This window comes from Scatophagus argus, chromosome 19 (genome assembly GCF_020382885.2).
Source record: "Scatophagus argus isolate fScaArg1 chromosome 19, fScaArg1.pri, whole genome shotgun sequence".
NCBI lineage: Eukaryota > Metazoa > Chordata > Actinopteri > Scatophagidae > Scatophagus > Scatophagus argus.
This window is the reverse complement of record NC_058511.1, coordinates 6,608,603-6,629,399: the sequence shown is the minus strand read 5'-3', so window position 1 is coordinate 6,629,399 and position 20,797 is coordinate 6,608,603. Positions and strand designations below refer to the sequence as shown.

The 20,797-nt window shown below is 40.5% G+C and overlaps 2 protein-coding genes and 1 long non-coding RNA gene across 3 annotated transcripts in view; 1 reads left to right on the top strand and 2 right to left on the bottom strand.

The window, feature by feature from the left end:
* ezrb (ezrin b) overlaps positions 1-8,488 on the top strand; it is a 29,745-nt gene extending 21,257 nt beyond the window's left edge. Inside the window, exons 8-14 of the mRNA XM_046372525.1 lie at positions 411-507; positions 1,066-1,229; positions 2,795-2,925; positions 3,902-4,062; positions 5,209-5,301; positions 5,534-5,773; positions 6,916-8,488. Of these exons, the coding sequence (XP_046228481.1) occupies positions 411-507; positions 1,066-1,229; positions 2,795-2,925; positions 3,902-4,062; positions 5,209-5,301; positions 5,534-5,773; positions 6,916-7,080 (1,051 nt within the window). The 3' untranslated portion in view covers positions 7,081-8,488. The remainder of the gene's footprint in view (positions 1-410; positions 508-1,065; positions 1,230-2,794; positions 2,926-3,901; positions 4,063-5,208; positions 5,302-5,533; positions 5,774-6,915) is intronic.
* LOC124050224 lies at positions 2,352-10,865 on the bottom strand. The gene is made up of 5 exons (XR_006841583.1): positions 10,633-10,865; positions 8,550-8,608; positions 6,886-7,020; positions 3,888-4,030; positions 2,352-2,801 (listed from the first exon to the last, which is right to left on the bottom strand). It is a non-coding gene; the product is annotated as an uncharacterized LOC124050224 (long non-coding RNA).
* A 735-nt stretch (positions 10,866-11,600) lies between these two features.
* Positions 11,601-20,434, bottom strand: sytl3 (synaptotagmin-like 3). The gene is made up of 12 exons (XM_046372636.1): positions 17,253-20,434; positions 16,729-16,944; positions 15,960-16,027; positions 15,573-15,624; positions 15,397-15,463; positions 15,229-15,301; positions 14,616-14,737; positions 14,212-14,334; positions 13,849-14,018; positions 13,643-13,739; positions 13,378-13,548; positions 11,601-12,688 (listed from the first exon to the last, which is right to left on the bottom strand). Exons 1-12 carry the CDS (start codon positions 17,348-17,350, stop codon positions 12,632-12,634), a joined length of 1,314 nt encoding a protein of 437 aa, XP_046228592.1. The 5' UTR covers positions 17,351-20,434; the 3' UTR covers positions 11,601-12,631.
* Positions 20,435-20,797: the final 363 nt, after the last annotated feature.

The following is a 20,797-nucleotide window of genomic DNA, read 5'->3' as shown; positions in this document are numbered from 1 at the left end:
CTGACTTGTTTGGAGTTTCATTATGTCTGCGTAACGCATAACAAACAGCATAAAGACAGCTGATTGTTTTGTCTCATCCTCAGAGTGAATCTGTTTTAACTGCAGTTATAATTTTGTCTCTTTTAGAATCAGCACAGTAATTTTATTTTTCTCCTCATGTGATTCCAAATTGTTGTTGCACATCGAGACTTGAGTATTTTTAGAGCTGTATGTTAAATGTTTCAAACTGTCAAACTGGGATCACTGGGCACTGGTGATACGCACAACTGTGAGTCGTCTACATAGCCACGAACAATGTAGTATTTTATCATTTCAATCAGGGTCTATTATAATATTGTTTTCATGTCAAAATAGGTCAAAAGATGACAGAACAAAGTACAGCATTCATGTTCATGTGGTCACTTCCTCAGATTGACCCCAAAGATTGGCTTCCCCTGGAGTGAGATCAGAAACATTTCCTTCAACGATAAGAAGTTCATCATCAAGCCAATCGACAAAAAGTCTCCGGTGAGTCATACCTCAGCATTATCTGCCCATTTAGATTTTACGCATGCAGTTACTTCAGAATTTAAAAAATACTCCTTCTCCTCTTAAAAAGTCTCCCTTCTCCTTTACAATCCTTTCCGGTTTAGAATTTCTTGTTCCACTTCACATAAAATAATCCTTTCACAGCCTATTAAGTTGCAGTGTGTGTCTATACTTTAACTCATTGCTTCTGTGGCATCATGTTTCTCTGCAGTGGATAGAGAAAAAACACTAGATTATATCATCATTCTGATGTAGCACACAGAACAACCCGGGCTTCTTTCCAGCCAGTGCTATTAGTAGTACACCCTAAACACTCACAATATATACCTTATCTGGTGTAGGTCAGGCTGTTTTGCTTTTCACCATAAGTGCAGCAGTCTCAACTGTTTGTAGTAGTAATCTGTATTAAAAGTAACCCTGCACATGCTCGGAGCCTTGAGTTTTTGTCTTTATCAGCAAAGCACAACGAACAAGCAGGTTTATTCAGCCATCTGTTTGTTCACTTTTCCTTCTGTCTGCTTCTTCTACACATTTCAGGACTTTGTGTTTTATGCACCGAGACTGCGCATAAACAAGCGCATCCTGCAGCTGTGCATGGGCAACCACGAGCTGTACATGCGTCGCCGCAAGCCGGACACAATTGAGGTGCAGCAGATGAAGGCTCAGGCCCGAGAGGAGAAGCAGCAGAAGCAGATGGAGAGGTATGACTGCAAACGTTCGAATGGTTCCTACTGAAATCTCTTTTCCACTTAGAAAAAGTGATTGCCAGAATGAGTCCTGACATTGATAAATTCCTTCAAGGTTAGGATTTTATTTAGAAACATTCGATAACAACTGTGCAGTGACTTTATATGACTGTTTATTGACTAGGAGCATAAAAAGTATAAAATCTGTGAAATAACATATTAACCTTTTTGAAAATGTGTGGAAACGAGAATTCAGGGTTGCAACTAACGAGTGTGTTTGTTGACCAAGTTGCCAGTTGTTTTCTTAATTAATCTAATAATCATTCTGTCAATAAAAAAAGAAAACTTCCCGTCAGAATTTCCTGAAGTGACCACCTCAGATGTGTTATTTTATCTCAAACCAAAACAGATAAAAGCAAGAAATCCTGACATTAGAGAAGCTGCAGATGGCTGGCAAATGTTGCCTTTTCCTCTGCTTTATTCAACAACACTAAGCAGAGCACCCTCTAATATCTGAACCAGCTTCACCAGTGGCAATGTCTACGATTCACAGCAGCTTTTAATTCATGTGGCTCGTCATGTAAAGTGAAACCATTCACTGAGCAATAATACAGCATTCCTTTTAAAGTACAGGGAAATCTGCTTCCTGAGCTGGCTAAACAGAGCATGAATGGACGTTGACCCGGTGTCAGCTACGGCTGCGGGCACACTGTCTGCATCGTACAGCTGTTCAAACATGGTGATGTAACGCCGAGCAGACAACGCAGTAAATACCAGTGGGAGAGCCATTAGATCAGCAGGCCCCAGCAGACGGAGTTAGGGTTCACACACAGCAGCTCACGGTGGTCAGTATCCGTGAGAGGTGCTGGGCTGGTGTCCAGACACTGTTACAAGATGGTTTGTGATGAGTCCCTCAAGGTGGCTAATTTAGACTTAATTAAACCCTGAGGGAGATATCAGACTGTTGCTGCAGCTTACATAAAATCTACAGATGTGAAGATGTGCTGCTGGTTGCAGCCTTAGGTAATATTCACACTAGTTTTTCCCCCCTAAGGTGAACTTCAAAACCTTTGTGTTTTTCTTAACAAAAATAAACAGTTTGTTGATTTAAACTGGGCTCTAGGAACATCTGATGGATAGTTTTCACTATTTTCTGACATTTTATTGACCATACAATTAATCAGTTAATCCATGATGACTTAATGTTTTAGTTACTAGTTAAAACTGACTGCACTCACATCTTACAGCATTCTGGCACTTTTGATTTAGGGGTATTTTGTTGCTTGTAAATGTGGTGCAACTTCAGATTGTAAGCCATCACCTGCGAATAGACATCATGTGCAATAAAGAATATTTTCCTTGAAAGTCAGTATACTATGTGTGACCATGACAGATGCAGAGACGATTTTATTTTTTGAATGCCGTTAATAGAGCAGCTTGTGCATCCATGTGGTTGATCTGGGCTTGTGTGTGAGGGGAGGGGGGTCAACAAACAACTGACTGTTGTTTGTTGGCCATAACTATGGATCAACCATGTCAGCTCTCTTTGTTGGCTCACCACGGCTGTGTCTTATCTGCAGGGCCCAGCTGGAGAACGAGAAGAAGAAGAGAGAGGCCATTGAGAAGGAGAAGGAGCAGATGGAGCGAGAAAAGCAGGATCTGATGATGAGGCTCTACCAGTTTGAGGAGAAGACCAAGAAGGCAGAGAAAGGTGAGGGGGCCTCAGGGCATTTCAGGAAGTCACTTAACCATGAGAGTACAAAGTGTGTGAGAATGTCTGTGGATGAAACTAGTTAGAGTATGTGTGCACATGTGATTATGCTGGTGGGTTAACAGGTTATGTGTTTTGTAAACAACATGGATGGTGAATGCTGTATTATGTTTGAATGTAAGGCAAAAGTTAAGTAGTTTTTAAGCATCTATGCAACAAAGTATGTAATGTATGAAGCCTTATCATTAGCAGTTTTGTCAATTTTGTATTTGGATAATATTTGGTCGTGTTTCCAAACTGGAGAAACAAAAACTGTTTGTGAGGTTTGACTCCTTACTTCTAGTTTTACCTGTTTCTGTTTCATGACATCTCATTTACAGAGTAAATTCAACCTTAGGAAGCACTTACTGTTGACAGAATCACAAAGAGCAACACAGAGTAGCTATCAGGGTGATTAAACTGATAATTAGGTGACTCTGTAGCTTTCTCCTCAGTAATGAGCAACTTGTTTCCTGCTTATAAAGTCGTGCCAAATGATTTGCAGTGTTTGTTGACCACAGTCATGGAAGGAGTTTCATTGCCAAGGACTTAGTGTATTTATATCTAATGAGACCTTTGTCTCAAACTATTGAGGGTGACATGTTATATCATTACCATGAACATGTGCACTATGATTTATTTTGGACTGTTGCCTTAAATACCTTCTAGAACACAATACTACAGGAGGAACCAGTGTGCTCAGTACTGTCAGGGTAGGAAAGCTGAAAGTATTGAGAGGTTGTTTATGGCACTGGGCTTGGTATTTGTTCACAGAGTGTTGGGGTTCTGGTTTAAAAGATTGTAGTTGGAATATCTGAAAAATCAGTCTCTTTTCTTCACATGCTAGGTGCTTTGTGCATAAAAAAGATGATCTGTTCATCTATTTCCTGTGCCCAGTAGTTGAACATTTGTTTCATATCTACCTCTTCATTTTTAGATCTGCAGGACCAGCTCCAGAGAGCCCTGATGCTGGAGCAGGAGCGGAGGAGAGCGGAGGAGGAGGCAGCTCGTCTGGAGGCAGAGCGTCAGGCTGCTCTGCTGGCTAAAGAGGAGCTGGCCCGCCAGGCTGAGGACCAGAAGAAGAGCCAGGAGCAGCTGGTCAGTATTTTAATGACAACATGCCATCATTCAGGGATTTTAAACCACTCTTACCGACTGCTGTGACAATACTTAAACTTTAGAAACACAGAAGTTTTCAGTTGTGGTACAGTGAAGAAGGGGGGTTACTTTCTTTTTATATGAGAAGAAAAGCCTCAGGTTCAGCAATGTATTCTCAAAGGCTATCACCTTGTTTGAGGTGAAGATAAGATAAATTTAAACATTTTCTGCAGGTTCTTGCTGCACTCAGCTTTTTCTTTGCCAAGGTCTACTCTGTACCAGGCACACTGCAGTGCCTGGCTACTGTAGCTCCAGACAAAACCACTTTGTTGCGTCCGGCTGGACCACACCTCATTACTTCAGACTAACCGTCCACTCACCAGCCGCTCCGAAGTGGACCACCCACAGCACAGCGTGTTCCCTTGTTCAATTTAACAGCCTGGACAGTAAATCTGTGGTTTTGCATTCAGCCAGAAACACCAGCAGTTTTATCTGACAGACACCTGCTGTATAGCAGACACTCTTTATATTTAAACCCTATTATGCTTAAGTCTCTGTTCACCTTCCTCTGACTGACTAAAAAAGACATGTGGAAGTTGTGTTATGAGCATGTTGTAAATGTTTAAAAGCACATCACATGTTGATAATAGTACACCGTGTCCTGGAGGTTTCACTGACCAGTTCTCCAGTTGAACAGCTTTCACATAAGTTTCTCGGCCAAGTGCTCCACTGCAGGCCACAGTCTGTTCAGCGTCTTCACAACTCTGACAGACGCACACTGAACAACTAAAGCAGGTGTAGCCTCCCCTGGTGGTCACAAGCTGGCCACATTATTGTGGCGGTGAGAAGGAATGAACCACAACACCCACAGAGGCTGCACAGAGTGGTTATATTTCCTCAGGTTTTCATACTCGCAGACTTGACTAATAACATAAACAAGGCTTCCTGATACTCTCCATCAGATGAGTGTATACAGTGTTTTGTTGATGGAACTGATGAATGAGCACTCGCTCATGCACTTAATGCTGTTAGTGCACACATTACAACAGAGAACTGACACAGTCTCTTTTTGTGCAATTGCTTTATCCACCCGTAGCCAATTGGATTAAAAATGGACTCACATTTCTGCTGTTGCTTTTTTATCAGGCTGCAGAGCTGGCAGAGCACACATCCCGAATTGCCCTGCTTGAGGAGGCCAAGAGACACAAGGAGCAGGAGGCCGACTCATGGCAGCTCAAGGTGAGATCTTTAACTGTAGTGTACAGTATACTGAGGGAGGTTCTCTCAGAGATAGTATAGTATACCCACAGGGACTGGAATTGGATCTGTTTAGACTCTTTCACTTTACTGTCTAACCTGCCAAAACTGTCCAATAGGTAGATGTGAGTCTTTTGTTAGTCGAGTTTTTGGTGCTTTCAATAAGAGTAAGTTGACTGGCCTTCTGTTTTACTTATTCCTCTGTCCTCAACAGGCCAAGGAAGCCCAGGACGACCTAATAAAGACCAAGGAGGAGCTCCACATGGTGATGACGGTGCCCCCACCCCCTCCACCTCCGCCCATGTACGACCACCTGGATGACAACAGCGACAGCGAGGAGAACACCAGCACGCACAGTGCCGACCTGCAGACCGAAGGCATCAATGACCACCGCAAGGAGGAGGATCGTCTCACCGAGGCCGAGAAGAACGAACGCGTCCAGAAACAGCTGAAGGTGAGGACAGAAAATTAACACCTCTCACAGTCAATCATCGTCGAGATGCAGATGCATTGTAAAATTTATTTGATGTGTTATTACAGATTACTTGTCACCACTTAGCCTAATTCAAGCCTTTTCACACCTGTAGGATGGTTAAGAGATGCAATGCAGTTTGCTACTGAGCCTTACTATATTTGCTTATCTTCTCTGGTCACAAACAAATAAGTGATGATAAAGATCATTAGTGAAGACTACGGTTAGATCTGCAACCATTTTATGGTTACCGTGGTGACTAACAAACACTATCCTTCATTCTTTTTTTTTTTTTTGTTTTTGATGAACTGCTAAAATGGATAGGACACACCTACTTCTAACTTCTTTTCACTTCCAGGTTTAACTCATGTGATGATGTACTTACTTGTTACCATGGTTACCAAGGGATCTTGCATACATAAAGCTTATACGTCGCTTGACCACTCTCTGACGGTTCACAGTCAGCAAGTGGATTTAACAGGGTCGGCCTGCTGTGCTTTCAGACCCAAAATGAAGCACACCAGAGTCCGCTTGGACAAGAACGCAGAACCACACTTTCAGGTGGTTTTGGTTCACAGCTTTCACACCAGCGAAGACTAACCTAATTAAAAGGACAAACATAGCAAAGTTCAAAACCAAACAGGTTAGGTGAGAGTGCACCCTCATTCCTCTCTGCGTTACTGGTGCACACCCAGTTTGAAGTTGTTCTGAGGCATTCTAACCATCATCCATACAGGCACAATATTCTTTTGCTTTGAGTTTGATGGCGCTGCATATCGTCAGATCTGCTGCCATCTAATGCAGTTTCTGACACTGACACAAGGTTCAGTTTACTGTCATTCAAACATGCCAAGAACACGAAGGAACCCAGTTCCAGCAGCGTGCAAAATGAATAATATTAGTATTCCAGAATAAATAACAGGATAGTGTCACAGCTAAAAATATAGTCTATAATAAATGATAAATAACCTAAAACCTATAATAAATAGAATACATAGTTTTAAAAAAAAGAGCAGCATATTAAAAAACATCGATAGCCACATGCAGTCACAGCAGCAAAGTTATCAATGTGTTCAGAATTCTCTGAAACGTACCTCATGCCTCTACTTTATCTCTTCCCTCAGGCCTTGACTTCAGAGCTGGCTCAGGCACGTGATGAATCCAAGAACACCCAGAACGACCTCCTTCACAGCGAGAACGTCCGGGCCGGCCGAGACAAATACAAGACCCTGCGACAGATCAGGCAGGGCAACACTAAGCAGAGGATCGACGAGTTCGAGGCCTTATAAGACGCCTTCGGCCCTCAGGCGCTCACCCTTTCTGAATGGTCACTACACCCCGCTCCTCTGCTGACATACATGGGCGCACACAAACTCATATTTAACACACATCAGTTGCAGGCTAAACTGGAGCAGTAGAAGCACAGAAGAAACATCATTTACAGAGAGACGCACTCCTGTTGTGAGTTTGTCTGGTGGTATGCAGGGCTTTGCAAATACTTCGCAGAAAACTTAGTGCCAAAACCTTTCTCTTCTTAGTGTTTCACATCTTATTTGTGTATTTGAATGTGTGTAATTTGATCAGTTCAGACGAAATCTTTGTTTTTATCCAGAGGCGCAATGAAGTAGTGGGACTAGCCAAATTTTATTATTTCATGATGTGCACATACAATTTGTAATCAAGGCCTCGCTTCTTTTTGATGTCTATCATTTGTTGTATAGTAAGAGAAGGACAGTTTGTCTTTTATAGCGACCGCTCAGAAAGGGGGAAACAGTATAAGCAGGAAAACGTGTTTGTTTTTGTTTTCCATTATATTTGAACACTTCCATATATGTTTAATATTGCTATACAGTAGTTTAAATTCATGCCTAGTTTGATATTTATACTGTATATGGGACATTAAAAAGGGTATTTCATCTTGGTTTGTATATTTTTGCTATTTTGCTAACTACTAATGATAATTAAAACATTTAATGTTTTAAAGGTTTTATATATTGACCAAAATGATAGCAGTCTTATGTTCCAATACATTTTCCTTTAAATCACTAAATTAAAGAGATTTAAGTGTAAATTATTATTTTTTACTGTAGGAAATATCCAGCTGCATGCCATTAAATCAGTTGAGAAGATTGCTATCTTTCTAGGTACTTCTGATTTTTTTTTTTTTATTTTATTTTATTTTATTTTTTTGCCGTGCAGTTCACAGCATGCTGAGGAACGTCTTCATCCTCAGGACACTGCATTGACTGGGACACTTAGGTTTAATATATTTTATGTCTCTGTTCTGTATCATGTCGCTGTTGGGTGAGAGATGAGCACGTGTTGTGTGCTTTTACCCTCCCAAGTGGCCTTTCTCTCTGGCTGTCCCTCTGCAGGGATCTGTCCCAGACAGTTGGTCCTCACCTTTTAGCCAAGGTGCATAGTCCAAAAAATATGGATGCAACTTTGAAAACCTTATACTTTTTTAGTGTTAGACCTGAGGGTTGAGGTCAACTTTATAAAGAGTTTTCATTTTGCTGCTTGGTCACGATGGACTGATCTAGACAGTATACCACCAATCTCTCTCTGGACATTGACTAGAGTAGCATCTACTGACATTGTAATGGAAACACACTGTTCTGCTGGCCTTTGTATACGAGCAGGATTTTATAATGAAGTGTTCAACATATTGGCAATAAATAAAAATCTATGATGACACATCAGCGTGTTTGTACTTTGTATACCGTGTGTGTGTGTGTGGATGCTCCTGTGCACATACCTAAGTGGACTTCTGGACTGGAGATGCTTTTTTCTTATTTGGGTTCAGCCCCTAAGTTCCTGTAAAACAATAAATTTGGTGTTACACAGTATTCAGATCCTTCACGTACGTAAAAGTATCAATACAGCAATGTAAAAATACATTACAAGTAAAAGTACATATGCATTAGCAGCAAGATGTAATCAAAGTATTAATTAAAGTATTAAATGTACTCATTTGGCCACTCTGGCCTTTTATATTGTTCTGCTCCATAACTCTCTTATATATATTTTTAGACTTGTTCTCTAACCTCTGATTTCTGGGGAGAGATTGGACCATCTGAACATTCATGGAAATTAAACCATGTCAAAAATTTAGAGAGAAAAAAAAAACCACTATTTGGTGGACCTGTTGACAACTCATAGACATCTTGAAATACAACTATAAATTCTATACATTACTTTTTGTTAGAATTTATGAAACAAAAAGGGTGGAAACCACAGGTGAACTGTTTTGTATTATTATCCAAGCTTGTTTTATTATCCATAGTGTAACATCTTCATCTTAAAAGTAACTAGTAACTAAAGCAGTCAAATAAATGTTGAATATTTACCTATGAAATATAGTGGGAGTAAAACTATAAAGAAAAACAGAAATACTCAAGTGAGGTACAAGCACCTCCCTTGGGATCAATAAAGTATCTATCTATCTATCTAAACTGTCCTTAAGTAATGTAGGGGAGACCGGGGACAGTTGCAACACTTTTTGCATTTGACTCTGTTGTTCAGAGACGGTTTGGATTAGACAAACCAATTTTTTATACAATAAACTTACACCTGTCTGTTAATAGTCAAAACCATTTGAAGATGATTACAGAAAGTACATTCTTCACAATTTCTATTTGAAAGTAAGGAGTCAGATGTTTGACTGACCCTGGGCCCGGGGACAGTTGCATTATTTGGGGATGGTTGCAACATGTTACATATACAATATATTTCTGTATTAATAAAAGGATTGTTAGCAAAAACGTAAGTTATAATTATATTACAGTGTTATTTATTTATCAGCTTTGATCAGATGTACGTGCAGATGTCAGATTCATTTGAAATATTAATGCACTGTACAGGGACAGCTGCAACAGTTGTTGTCTGTTGTCCTGTCAGCCATGATAAAACCTCACGTGCTAGCTAAACAAGGTGACCTGATACATGCTAACCAATGCTAGCTAAAAGTTATCACTTGTTTAAACCATAGAGGTTTGAGCTGAATCACAAAAACAGTGGCAACAGTTTAACTAAAACAAAGCTCAAGAAAAAAAATACTTTCATACGTCAAAAACATTTTTTTTCCGATAAATCCTGAAGCAGCTCTTAAATCTGCTCGCTTTTTCGCTGCAGGGGGCGGGGCATCCGACTAAGCATGTGCAGTGTCATCACTCGAGCTTGTTTCTGATTGGAGAAAAATGACATGTTGCAACCATCACCTGTTACAACGGTACACGGGCTCCCCTACTTGAGTTAATGTACTTTCCACCACTATATTCCATCTCTGATGATCAACTGTGGGACTGACTGCTCTGACAAACGTTAAAGTTACCCTGATGATGAAGCCTACTGACTATGCGGTTTTGAATTAAATTTATTGACAAACTATTGGATGGATTTGCTATGAAGTTTGGCACAGATATTCTTATTGCTATCAAGATGAACGTTAATAACTTATGTGATGCTTGGGCTTTCAATCCAGCGCCACCATCAGGTCAAATTTTTGTGTTTTATTTAATACTTAAGTTTATGACAACATACCAGTGAAACTAATTACAGTCCCATGACCCTCAGCTATACGTTGTGTTCATTGGTGAGCACCTAAAACTAAAGCTAAACGATAGCTGCTACATGTTAGCACTGCGACTGTACCCTGTTGATGTTAGCATTTAGCTAACATCAACAACAGTCTGTGCTCAACTAAAGCCTCACAAAGCTGCTAGCTTGGACATTTATTTTGAAAAATACTTATTCAAAAACCCAGTTCATAAAAACAAAATCATGTGTCATGTACATGCTATGTTAAGTGAGTGAATCACGACATGCTTACAGCTACTTACACAACACAGGTGCTGAGCTGCACGCACGGCATGGTAATGTGGTGTAACGCCGGCAAAAGAAGATGAATGTCCATGTCAGATCTTGCGTTTCGTCGTGCATTAATTTCAAAACTAATAAAACAAATAAAAGAACAAAGAAAATCATGGCTGCTCGCGCCTCCTTTGCACTGGTAAAAAAAAAACAAAACAACACAGGCCCAACCAGGTGCATGCTGGTCCTCAACCTCAGGTGCTCTCAGTGTTACCCAATTGCAAAAAAACAAACAAAAAACAAACAAACAAAAAACCCCCAAAATATTAACAATGCAAATTTAAATATCCTAAACAAATAACCAACAAAGAATGCGATCAAAAACATCTAATCTCTAATCTAATCTTAAATGAATCAAAGCTACTCATAATTAGCAAATGAAGTTCACATAAAACTAAAAACAAAGACTAACTTTAACAAATGGCTGCTTCACGTGTCTGTCACTCGCTGCTCACGCGGAGGCCTCAGTGTACAGAAGGAAACGATGACGAGAGTGAAGCTCACTCTGAATCATCTCAAACTACTTCCTGAGAAGGGCGAGTGCAGCTCCAGATTTGATTTGTGTGAACTATCACAGCCTAAATTCATTTGTATGGATGTTTAGCTGCTCGACTCTTCTGATGGTGCGTCACTTTGAGGAGCAAAATAAATGTGAAAGATGCCTTAAGTGCTAAAGATTAGTCGGAGTTTAAAACTGAACTGCTGACACACTTGAATGCCACTTATTTTGTAGAAGCAATTTATCAACACTTAATAAATTGTTTACTGTTTACCCTGTACCTAAGTAGCTACAATTTCGAGGCCTGCTTGAGTATTCCTCCTATGATACACTACAATTCAGAGGGAGTTATTGTACTTTTTTACAATAATGCTAATTTTAATACATACACATCATGATCCTCCTCATTAGCCAAATAAATAGAGCTCAGTCAATTCATTTCAATGTCAACGTACAAATAAATACTTTATTAATAAATGATTATACAATCAAATAAATACATGTATCATATACATTTTATAAATACATACATTTTCTGCACATACAAAAAAATACTTCCAGCATTACATTTTTGTCAATCCTTCATTAACTGATCCAAATACTTCACAGGATGAGTTGTCGACGAATACATCCATAACTCACATGGATCACACAGAAATGATGCCTTCTTACCAGTAAGTGATGGCGCATTAAAAACCATTTATTAATAGTTTATATGCTTATCAATGTGACACAGGATGTGATAAAGGAAAACCCCCAGAGCACCCTGTGACCGTCTCACCCTCGCAAATGGGTGTCGTCTGGATGAGCTGTCTGCCCGCTCCTAAGCACGACACACACACACAGCTATATAAACACACCCTCATGCCTATTAAACACTTACACTCTTCAACACACCAGAACACACATAACACACCTCACAGGCCTGCAGACACTGAAGAGGCACGCAGGGCCACAATGAGGTGTGTTTACATTCTGACGCAGGTGTGCTGACCAGTGTTTGCATTAATGGGAAGGTGTTTGGCACCCTTGATAAGGACAGTTAGTTGATGATTTCCATGTGGGACAGTGTCAACCTATGTGAGGCGTTCAACACAGACTCTCTGCTGACCCCTAGTGCTGTAATAGAGGAACCAAGACCTGAATCTGTGGTCATGTTTACTTGTAAATATTTAACTTTAGATGAATAGTTTTAATGCTTCATACAGTTTGAGGAAGGCTCAAAACTGGTGGTGGCGGGGAAAACAAAACAAATAAATAACAAAAAAAGCAAGTGAAACACAAAACTGCTTTCACTTTTTTAAAAAAGCTGATATTATGTAGTGTTTTGATTCAAATTCAAGGATGGCCAATAGATGTTTTATCAGCTGAAAAATGCAGAAAATGCATTATCAGACCAACAGACGGATGTGCGTCTGTTTCTTGCACATATTTGGTTGAGCTGAGCTGTTGTTGGAGCTGAACCTGACTCAGAGCAGCAGGTCTCCTCTGTCCTGCTCCACAGCGCCCCCGTCTGGACACTCCGTCTGATTGACACAGAAATACAAGAAAGAAGAGAATGAAGTTTACATGCAGCTTTCAAACAAAGCAGTCTCTCAGACAACTATGGAGACCTAATGTGTTCTTTATCATACATCATACATTACAAAATAAATACTAACAAAATATAGAGAGTGAAAACACAAAGAGAAACCAGTAACTTTATAAAACTCAGCTTGGCATAATAAAATGTCCTTTCATTTTGCTGATTTTCACAAAAACAAATTATTGCAGTTTGTACTTTATTAAAGCATTTTTTAATTTCATATGTGACTTTTTCCTTTTCTGTTGCTTACATATGTATAAATATCTGATACATATATGTAAATATCTGATATTTTGTATTTCATATTTTACCTTATTTTATATTTTTTTCTATTTTGTTACTATCTGTCATTTTCATTTTCTTGGTCAGGAAAATTGCAAATTGCAAAGTCTGTGAGCAAAAAGAATTTCCTCTCGGGGATAAATAAAGGAATTCTGATTCTGCTTCGGTTTGAGTCTCTCTGCTGGTTGTCTGGCAAACAACAAGACTTCAGTACAAGTCTTTTCTTCTAGTGCTCAACAAGAAAATGTATTCCTCTATCATTAAACCCCTTGGAGGTCAGTAGACAACAGGAGCTTTACTGCTCTGCTCCTTGTCTGTATAACATAATTTTCCTCTGCTCAGTTTTACCTTTGGACAAAGTGGGTACCAGTTGAAGCCCTGGGGGATCATGCCCTCAAATCTCCATCCATCCAGCGGGATGAGGACCTCACCGAGAAAAGCCTTTCTTTTCAGGTTTCCTGAATGCCACACAGAGGCCTGCAGCCTTTTTCCAAACAGCAGGTGGCGCTCTATGTCAAACTGTCCAAAGAAAACAGTCAAAGAACTTCGTTTAATTACTACGGTACAAGACCAAATTGATTGTCGTAAACCACCAAAATAAAAACAATTTTACCTTTAAAACTTCATTATAAACCGGATCGGTCGTATTTTTCTTGACCGTCGTCTTCATTTTTTCACTCTTTTCTGGTAGCACGTAGAGTTTGACGTATCTACACAAAGAAAGAACACATACAGGAAGCTGAGGGTTTGATGGGAAATCATGCAACAAAAAAATAGGGTCATGCTGTGTATGCAGAGGCTTATGTTTGTTGTCCTTACGGGTGACATTTCTTCTTCTTGGGGTCTCCGTAGGGAAGATTTCTGCAGGCGCCGACGGTGATCTCTAGACAGGAGATGCTGGTGTTGTAGGTCAGAGCCAGTTCCAGCTCTCCCACCCCGACGAGGCTCTCGAAGAGGCCGCAGTCTGTGCTGATGCTGCTGAGGCTGCCCTGAAGTGGTAAAATATGTGTTTAAAATGGCGTAAAGACATCATCATAAAGACTTCAGTAGGAGCTTTGCAGGACATGCAGAAAAACGGATTTTTGTATGACCTCAAATGCTGAAGCCACATGTGATATTCATCACAGGATGTTACTTGGAGCTTGTGTTTTTTTTTTTTACTGATCTTCAGATTTTACTTACTCTCTTTCCTCCAGAATACTCAGAACCAAAGGAAGTTTCTTCTTCTGCTCCGGTCGAGGAGCCTTCCTGGTCACTGTCTTTGCTTTTCTTGAACAGGTTTGGAAGACTGGGACCTTTAAAGAGCTAAAGAAAGAAGGATGATGGTTATTGCTTTACTGTGCTTGTGCAGACTCAGACTCAGAGTTATTCCTTCTTGTCACCAGCAGAGACCACTAAAGGCATTTGATTGCTTTAAGCCCCTTGACCACAGGTCTCATCAGCCTATTTAGGTTGTGAAAAGTGTCAACAAGGATGCAGCAGAAGGATCCGGGAAGTGATTTGGGCTTATTAGCCAGTGAAAGTGGAAATATTGGTTTTGTATTTTGTTTTTGTACTAAATGCATGCAGAGTTGCAGCCAACTTACGGTGCTGCTTTTGTTGATATCGGTATCCGACAGGCTCTTCTGGGTGCTGAAGCAGGACCCTCTGCGGCTGTTTTCCACTCTCAGCAGATCTCCTCGCACATCGTTCTGAGAAGTGGATATTTCTGCGTTGAGAGAACGGGAAGTTAGACGCTTGAAGTCTCAGAAAACAACAACAACAACAAGAAAACAGAGCAAAGTGAGAAACAGAGAAATAACAAGATTTGTTCAAGACTGAGATGATTTTGTACTGAACTCAAACTGGTTTTGGTGGTTTTGAAAGTTTTTTTTGGTTTTGTTTTTGCAATGCATGCAACACAACATTGCTATCTATGCTCATCTTCCTGTGCAACATGTGCAGATGAGGATGGTGAGGTAAGAGGGGTATTTGGTGCATTACATTATTACAGGCAGATTTCCTTGCGGTTATCGCTGCACATGTATTTAGCTCAAGTCCTGATAACATCCAGAGGAAGTGAAGTTTCTGATTCTGTAGAAAAAAATCTTCTCACCAAAATGCTCACCAGCAATATTTGTTGTATTACATTTTGTGCTGATAAGTATATGCTGACCACTTAACCAATAAGTGAACACATTTGATGAAAGATAAACTTACTTTTAATGTGACTGGTGAAGGAAATCATTAGACCTTCCATAGATTTGGTGAAAGGTTTTGAACTGCTAAAATCCTGCAGATCAAAACACAATGTTAACCGGCACTCAGTTAAAAAACATTTTAAACTTTTGAATGTGAAATATTGCTCAAAATAGGGTAGTAATTTACCCCGGATCTGCTGAGAAACTGATAATCCGAGTGGGGTGGAGGAGTGGGAGGTACAACTGAAATATCACTGTGAGAGAAATATGAGAAGAAAAAATGTTACTTTGGTGTTTTATGTTCAAGCATTTTATCTAATGAATTAATCCACAAACATTCATGTTTTCAAATGTTCCTCGCACCTCAGCACGTTGTAGGTCTTTAATAGTTTCTCCCCAACTGTCTCGTATTTGTCTGTAAAGAACATACATATTATGAATGGCACACGGCTTCACAAGCACGAAAGCCAAATGTTAAAGTCATCATACCCCCTTGTATGGGGCCAGAACTGACACAATTAGCAATTACATAAAGAGTACGACTGGTCCAAGTCTGGCACACACAAACAGTTAAATATCAGCATCCACACTGACAATACTGAATAATACAGTAACTTTTAAACCCCGCTTAGAGCAAATCCATTTTTTATCACTCAGTGTAGTTTAACTGACATCAAGGGAGTAATCAATAATTGATAATAATGAAGAATTTAGAAAGAAACCGCCTGTAAATACGTGAAGTAAACAAACCTGTGGTGACTGGAAACTTCCGTGCCTTCTGCTCAATGAACCACTCTCCTGACCTGATCTTCACCTCCCTGCGAGGAAGAAAAAACACCAGCGATCACATATTAGCATACATGTTACATATTATGTCTCACACTGAACAAAAAGCGAGAGCAATGAGAGATTTTTCAGTCACTGTACCTGACTACATTATTATTGTATAAATACTTTTAGCTTTGTTAGATATATTTTACACATGTGAGAAGTGATTGATGTGCACTGCATATCATGTTGGCGCAAATGAAATGAATTTAAAGGGACATTTAAAAGAGCAGCTGACTCATAAGCTCTCATTCCAAAGAGTCCAAAGCAAAAGCAATAAAAAAATGAATTTCAGACAGTTAGCTATACGGCACAGTCCTCAGACATATTGTATAGGTATTTTAGTATCACTTTTAACTGTATGTTAAACTTGCAATAACTCTTGTTGGCCACTTGAAGGAAGCGAGAAGAAGCTGTTGATCAACTTTGAAGTTGATGTATGAACTTGATGAATGTCCAATATTGACTCTGTGTTTGCTGAAGAAAAGCTTGAGCTCTTTTGGCTACTAAATCCCCCGTTAAGTTCACCGCCTGGTTGTGAATTGTGTCTTTCTACTGTTCGCTGTTGAGCTGTGGGTCTTTTCAACTGAAAGCGGCTCGTACAGTCATTCTATGCTGTGATCTCAGCACAGCTGAGTCAAACCGTTCAGTTCTCTTCGCATTAAACGGGTGGTTTGGTTCAGTAACGCACCTGTAGGCGTGGCAGACCGTGCACTTCCAGCCCACTGCTCCCACGCCCACGCGACATCTGCTGCAGATGCGGTGGCTGCAGCCGTGACACACTGCGCCCGAGTTCCAGAACTTCCCCAGCGGCCTCTGGCAGCGGGCGCAGGTGCGCTCACCGTACTGCCGGGCAGAGCTCTTCGCACCTCTCCGTCGAAGCTCCTGGAGCTCGTGTTTCATCCTCCTGAGGTGATGATGGAGGCACACAAACAAACAAATCACAACACGCCACTGTGAGAGCGAGTTTTCACAAACAACACATCTTCTGTCAGTGCAACACCAGCTTTCAGTTGATCTCCACATGCTTTCTTATTCAGACAATATAATTTTCAGATAGTCAAATACATTCAGTGACACAGTAGGAAGAAAACTGTTCTGACTGATTGTTTTCAGTTATCCTTGTTTGTTGACAGTCGACTCAGAGAACATCATGCACAGCCTCCTTTCAGCATTTCTCAGAAGTATCAGTGAAAATGGTCAAAACTGACCCACCTTATTCTGTCCTCTTCGATGGTGCGCAGCTGTTTGTCTCTTCGCAGAACCTCCAGGACTCTTTCCCTCTCCAGAGCTTGAAGTAAGCTTAAATCCATCTTTAACAACAGTCTCCGATCATCTGCCACTCTCACTGCTGCTCTTCTGGCTCACTGTCTTCTTTTTGTTCCTGTCTCCTCCTCCTCTACTTTTAAACCCTGCCCCTTAATGGACCCAGGCTCAGCCCTCCCTTTCTAGTCTTCTGGTGCAGCTGGAAGAAAAAAAAAAAAAAAAAAACAATAAAGAAAAGAAAAATAAAAGACAGCTCTAACTATCCTCTTTCTGCTGAGATCCCTGCTCTTCTGATTCTGAGTCTCCATCCACGTCAGAGCTGGACCCTGAGCAGTTCTAGGCAGTTGTAGTATTTTCACTTGGATGATTTCACTTGTCTGTCTGCACTGACATTTCTGGAAATACCCTCTTTTAATATTACTGTCTGTGAAGGCTGAAGAACTACAAGTCAGCTGCCTGATGACGCAGGTGGTTACTCAGCGAGAGTAACCTCAGAGCTTCTCAGAGCAGCACAGGATCTGATGAGATGTGAAACTAAAACACACACACACACACACACACATTGGTACATTTGGGAGATATTTAAAGCCCCAACTGCTAATTTGCTTTCCCTCAGCTTTTCTCAGATTGCTCATGTCATCATCTTCCTCTTTTAAGTTATTGTCACAAGGCTTCCCCCCCTTTATTCAACCCTTCTACTGGCAAACCTCCTCCACTGCTTCCTCATGTGCAGGAAGAGCAGTGATGCTTCACTGATGGCAGGGCTGAACAAACTAAATGCCAACCCTTGCATTATTGATGGCTTATGTGGGTCTGTGTTGTGTTTTTTTTTTCTTTCCTCTTTTTGCAGGTCAGTATACTTATTCAGGTCTTACTGAAACAGCCGAATATCAGTTCATATCAAGGATTAGAGGTCTGTTTAGTAAAGTGTAAATACAGACTTAATGCCTTATTGTAAAGGCTGTTGCTTCTGTAGTCCAACAAACAGTCCAAACCCCTAAGTCTCTTCAATTACTCACAACTGACAAAGAAAAGCAGCAATTTTATTGCATTTAACAAGCCAGAAGCCGAAAATGTTTCACATATTTTGCTTGAAAAATTATTAGCAAAATAACTGGCAATATACTTTAGACTGATAAATCAATTTATTGACTGATTGCTGAAGTTCTACCAGTGAACACATACTGTATCTTAATTCAGTCCCTACAAAAAACGATGTGCGGCAGCTACGGTTGTGTTCAGACTATTTCTTGAAAGGGTGCTGTGATTTATTATGGATGAAATAAAGCAAGATAATCAGTCAGATAATGTGACTGACAGATTTTCTTACGTTTGAGCAGAGACAGGTTAGCTGTTTCCCCTCTAGGAGTTATGCTCCTAGCTGTAGCTGGCTTTATTTATTTACAAACACAATCTCACTTCATCGCAGTCTTGGCAAGGAGGTGAATAAATGTCTTTCCAGAAAATTTTAACTATTCCTTTAAGCTCTCATTAATCATTACAGGGTCTCATTTTCAAATTGTCTAAATTTGGAATGAAACCACTTTCTTTCATACTAATAGACAAATGAGTCAACATGAAGTGGCCTGTTGAATGGCTGAAAGCCAACCTGTGTTGGCAGATAAGAGGCCCTCCTTGTTACCATCCAGAGCTGCCAGGAGGCCGGAGACGACAGCAAGTGCAAGCAGTTGGCCTCATGGCTCAGCTCTTATCCACTGCTGTCATGCGCCGGCCTGAAGGGATTCTCTCAAGTTGGAAATATCAATGAGGCAACGTGTGAAATATGTTACGAGAGCGAGGCTGTGATGCAGCGGACATTTCTTCATGCTGTGACTTGGTTCTTCGCTTGAAGACCGACTATCAGCACAGCTACACTCATTTCATACTCGCGTCTACTATAATGATTCAGGCTGTCCGTGGTTATGTGCTGCCTGTGAGGTAAGATCCGAGAAGACGAGGTGGTAGACCATATCAACCAACCCAGCAATGACAGTAAAGGACACCAGACTGATTACTTTGGGAACCATATACGGAGTCTATATGCCGTGAGAAAGACCAAACTGATCATGTGGTCACTGACATGTTTCCCACCCAGAGCAGAGCTTCCTGGAAGACCCGTATGAGCAAATGCATACCTCAAGCAGGCCCTGGGAGCATGTATGCACTCACAGCCAGAGTGATCACCACAAGTAAATTCTAAATAAAAACCCACTGACTGTCCTAAAGCTCTGAGACGCAAACTGTGGGTCTTTAATGTAGAAAGAATGACCATTTCTTCCAAGGCACGACAAGGTCACACAAACTCTGCTATTGGCTGAATGGCTCTCAGATATCTTTCTAGGAATTAATCTGACAGTTGTATACTTTTAAAACCGCACAGTGGGTTTCCGAGTACATTTCGATAGCTCATCTTCATGCAGGTTTTTTTTTTAAACAGTAACTTAAATCTTAGACAGGAAAACTCACTTTCTTCCTTTCAGTTTCACTTGGGGAAAACACAGCTGTATTGGCTTTTGCAAAAAATTCACTTAAATTTACTGTGGAAAAGGAAATAACTTAAGTGTGGGTTACACAAAACAGGGGAACAAAAACTGAAGTTATGAAATAAAAGACTCAAGTTTTCTTGAAGAATGTCAACACACACCTCATGAAACCGGTACGAGTCCACAAGAAAAGTAAACAACGCCAAACTACACAAAGAGCAGGAAACTTGGACGTAAACGTAGTATTCATTCACAGAATTCATATCTGCCCTACAGCAGCAATCACGGTGGATTTTCCCGTCGCTGATGATGAAATGAGAGCTGCGGTCACAGAACGCTTGCTCATTTAACACACACACATTTATTGTGAAATCGCAACTTGAGATCGTCATTATGACTCTGGAGAAAAACTAATGACACCGTGAGCCCATCTTACAGCACCATCAAAATGAAAGCAGGCTCGGTTTTCTCACATGAGAAATAGGTCACCGTGGAGCAAAGACATGCATAGCAGAGAGCTGCAAGGTCTTACCTTCAGGTTCAACGCACTGGCAGTGGTCAGCCTGAGGAAGTGGCACATATTTTACATAGAGGGAAACATACACCGCTCAGTTTCCTTCCTTTTTATGTTCACACATACTGTTGCAATGCAGTGAAGGCCAACGGTGCAAATGCTGGTTAGTTCTATCTCACAATCTGTTTCCCTCTCGTTCGGGTGGAGTAGAGCGTGCAGAAAGCGTTTCTGTGCGGCCCTAATCTCCATGTAATACTGGGGCAAGAAAATAAAGAATACAAGTCGCAAGTCAATACAAGTTGTTGTTTTTTTTTTTTGTTTTTGTGACATCGTGTATTTGTATTTGACCCTGGCTGCCTTGCTGACAAAACTGAAAAAGCTGTTACACACAACAAAAATGCAAAATTCTGTTGAACTGTTGAAACGGTCTATGAACTTCCAGGCAGTCAGAGTGAAGATAAAAACAGAAACAGACTGAACAGAAGCTGTTAATATTA

Coding starts and splice junctions, on each gene's coding strand:
- sytl3 (XM_046372636.1), bottom strand. CDS start 17,350: ATGGATTTAAGCTTACTTCAAGCTCTGGAGAGGGAAAGAGTCCTGGAG. Junction 16,945..17,252: donor ATCGAAGAGGACAGAATAAG/GTGGGTCAGTTT, acceptor TCATCACCTCAG/GAGGATGAAACACGAGCTCC. Junction 13,549..13,642: donor TTTATAATGAAGTTTTAAAG/GTAAAATTGTTT, acceptor TTCTTTGGACAG/TTTGACATAGAGCGCCACCT.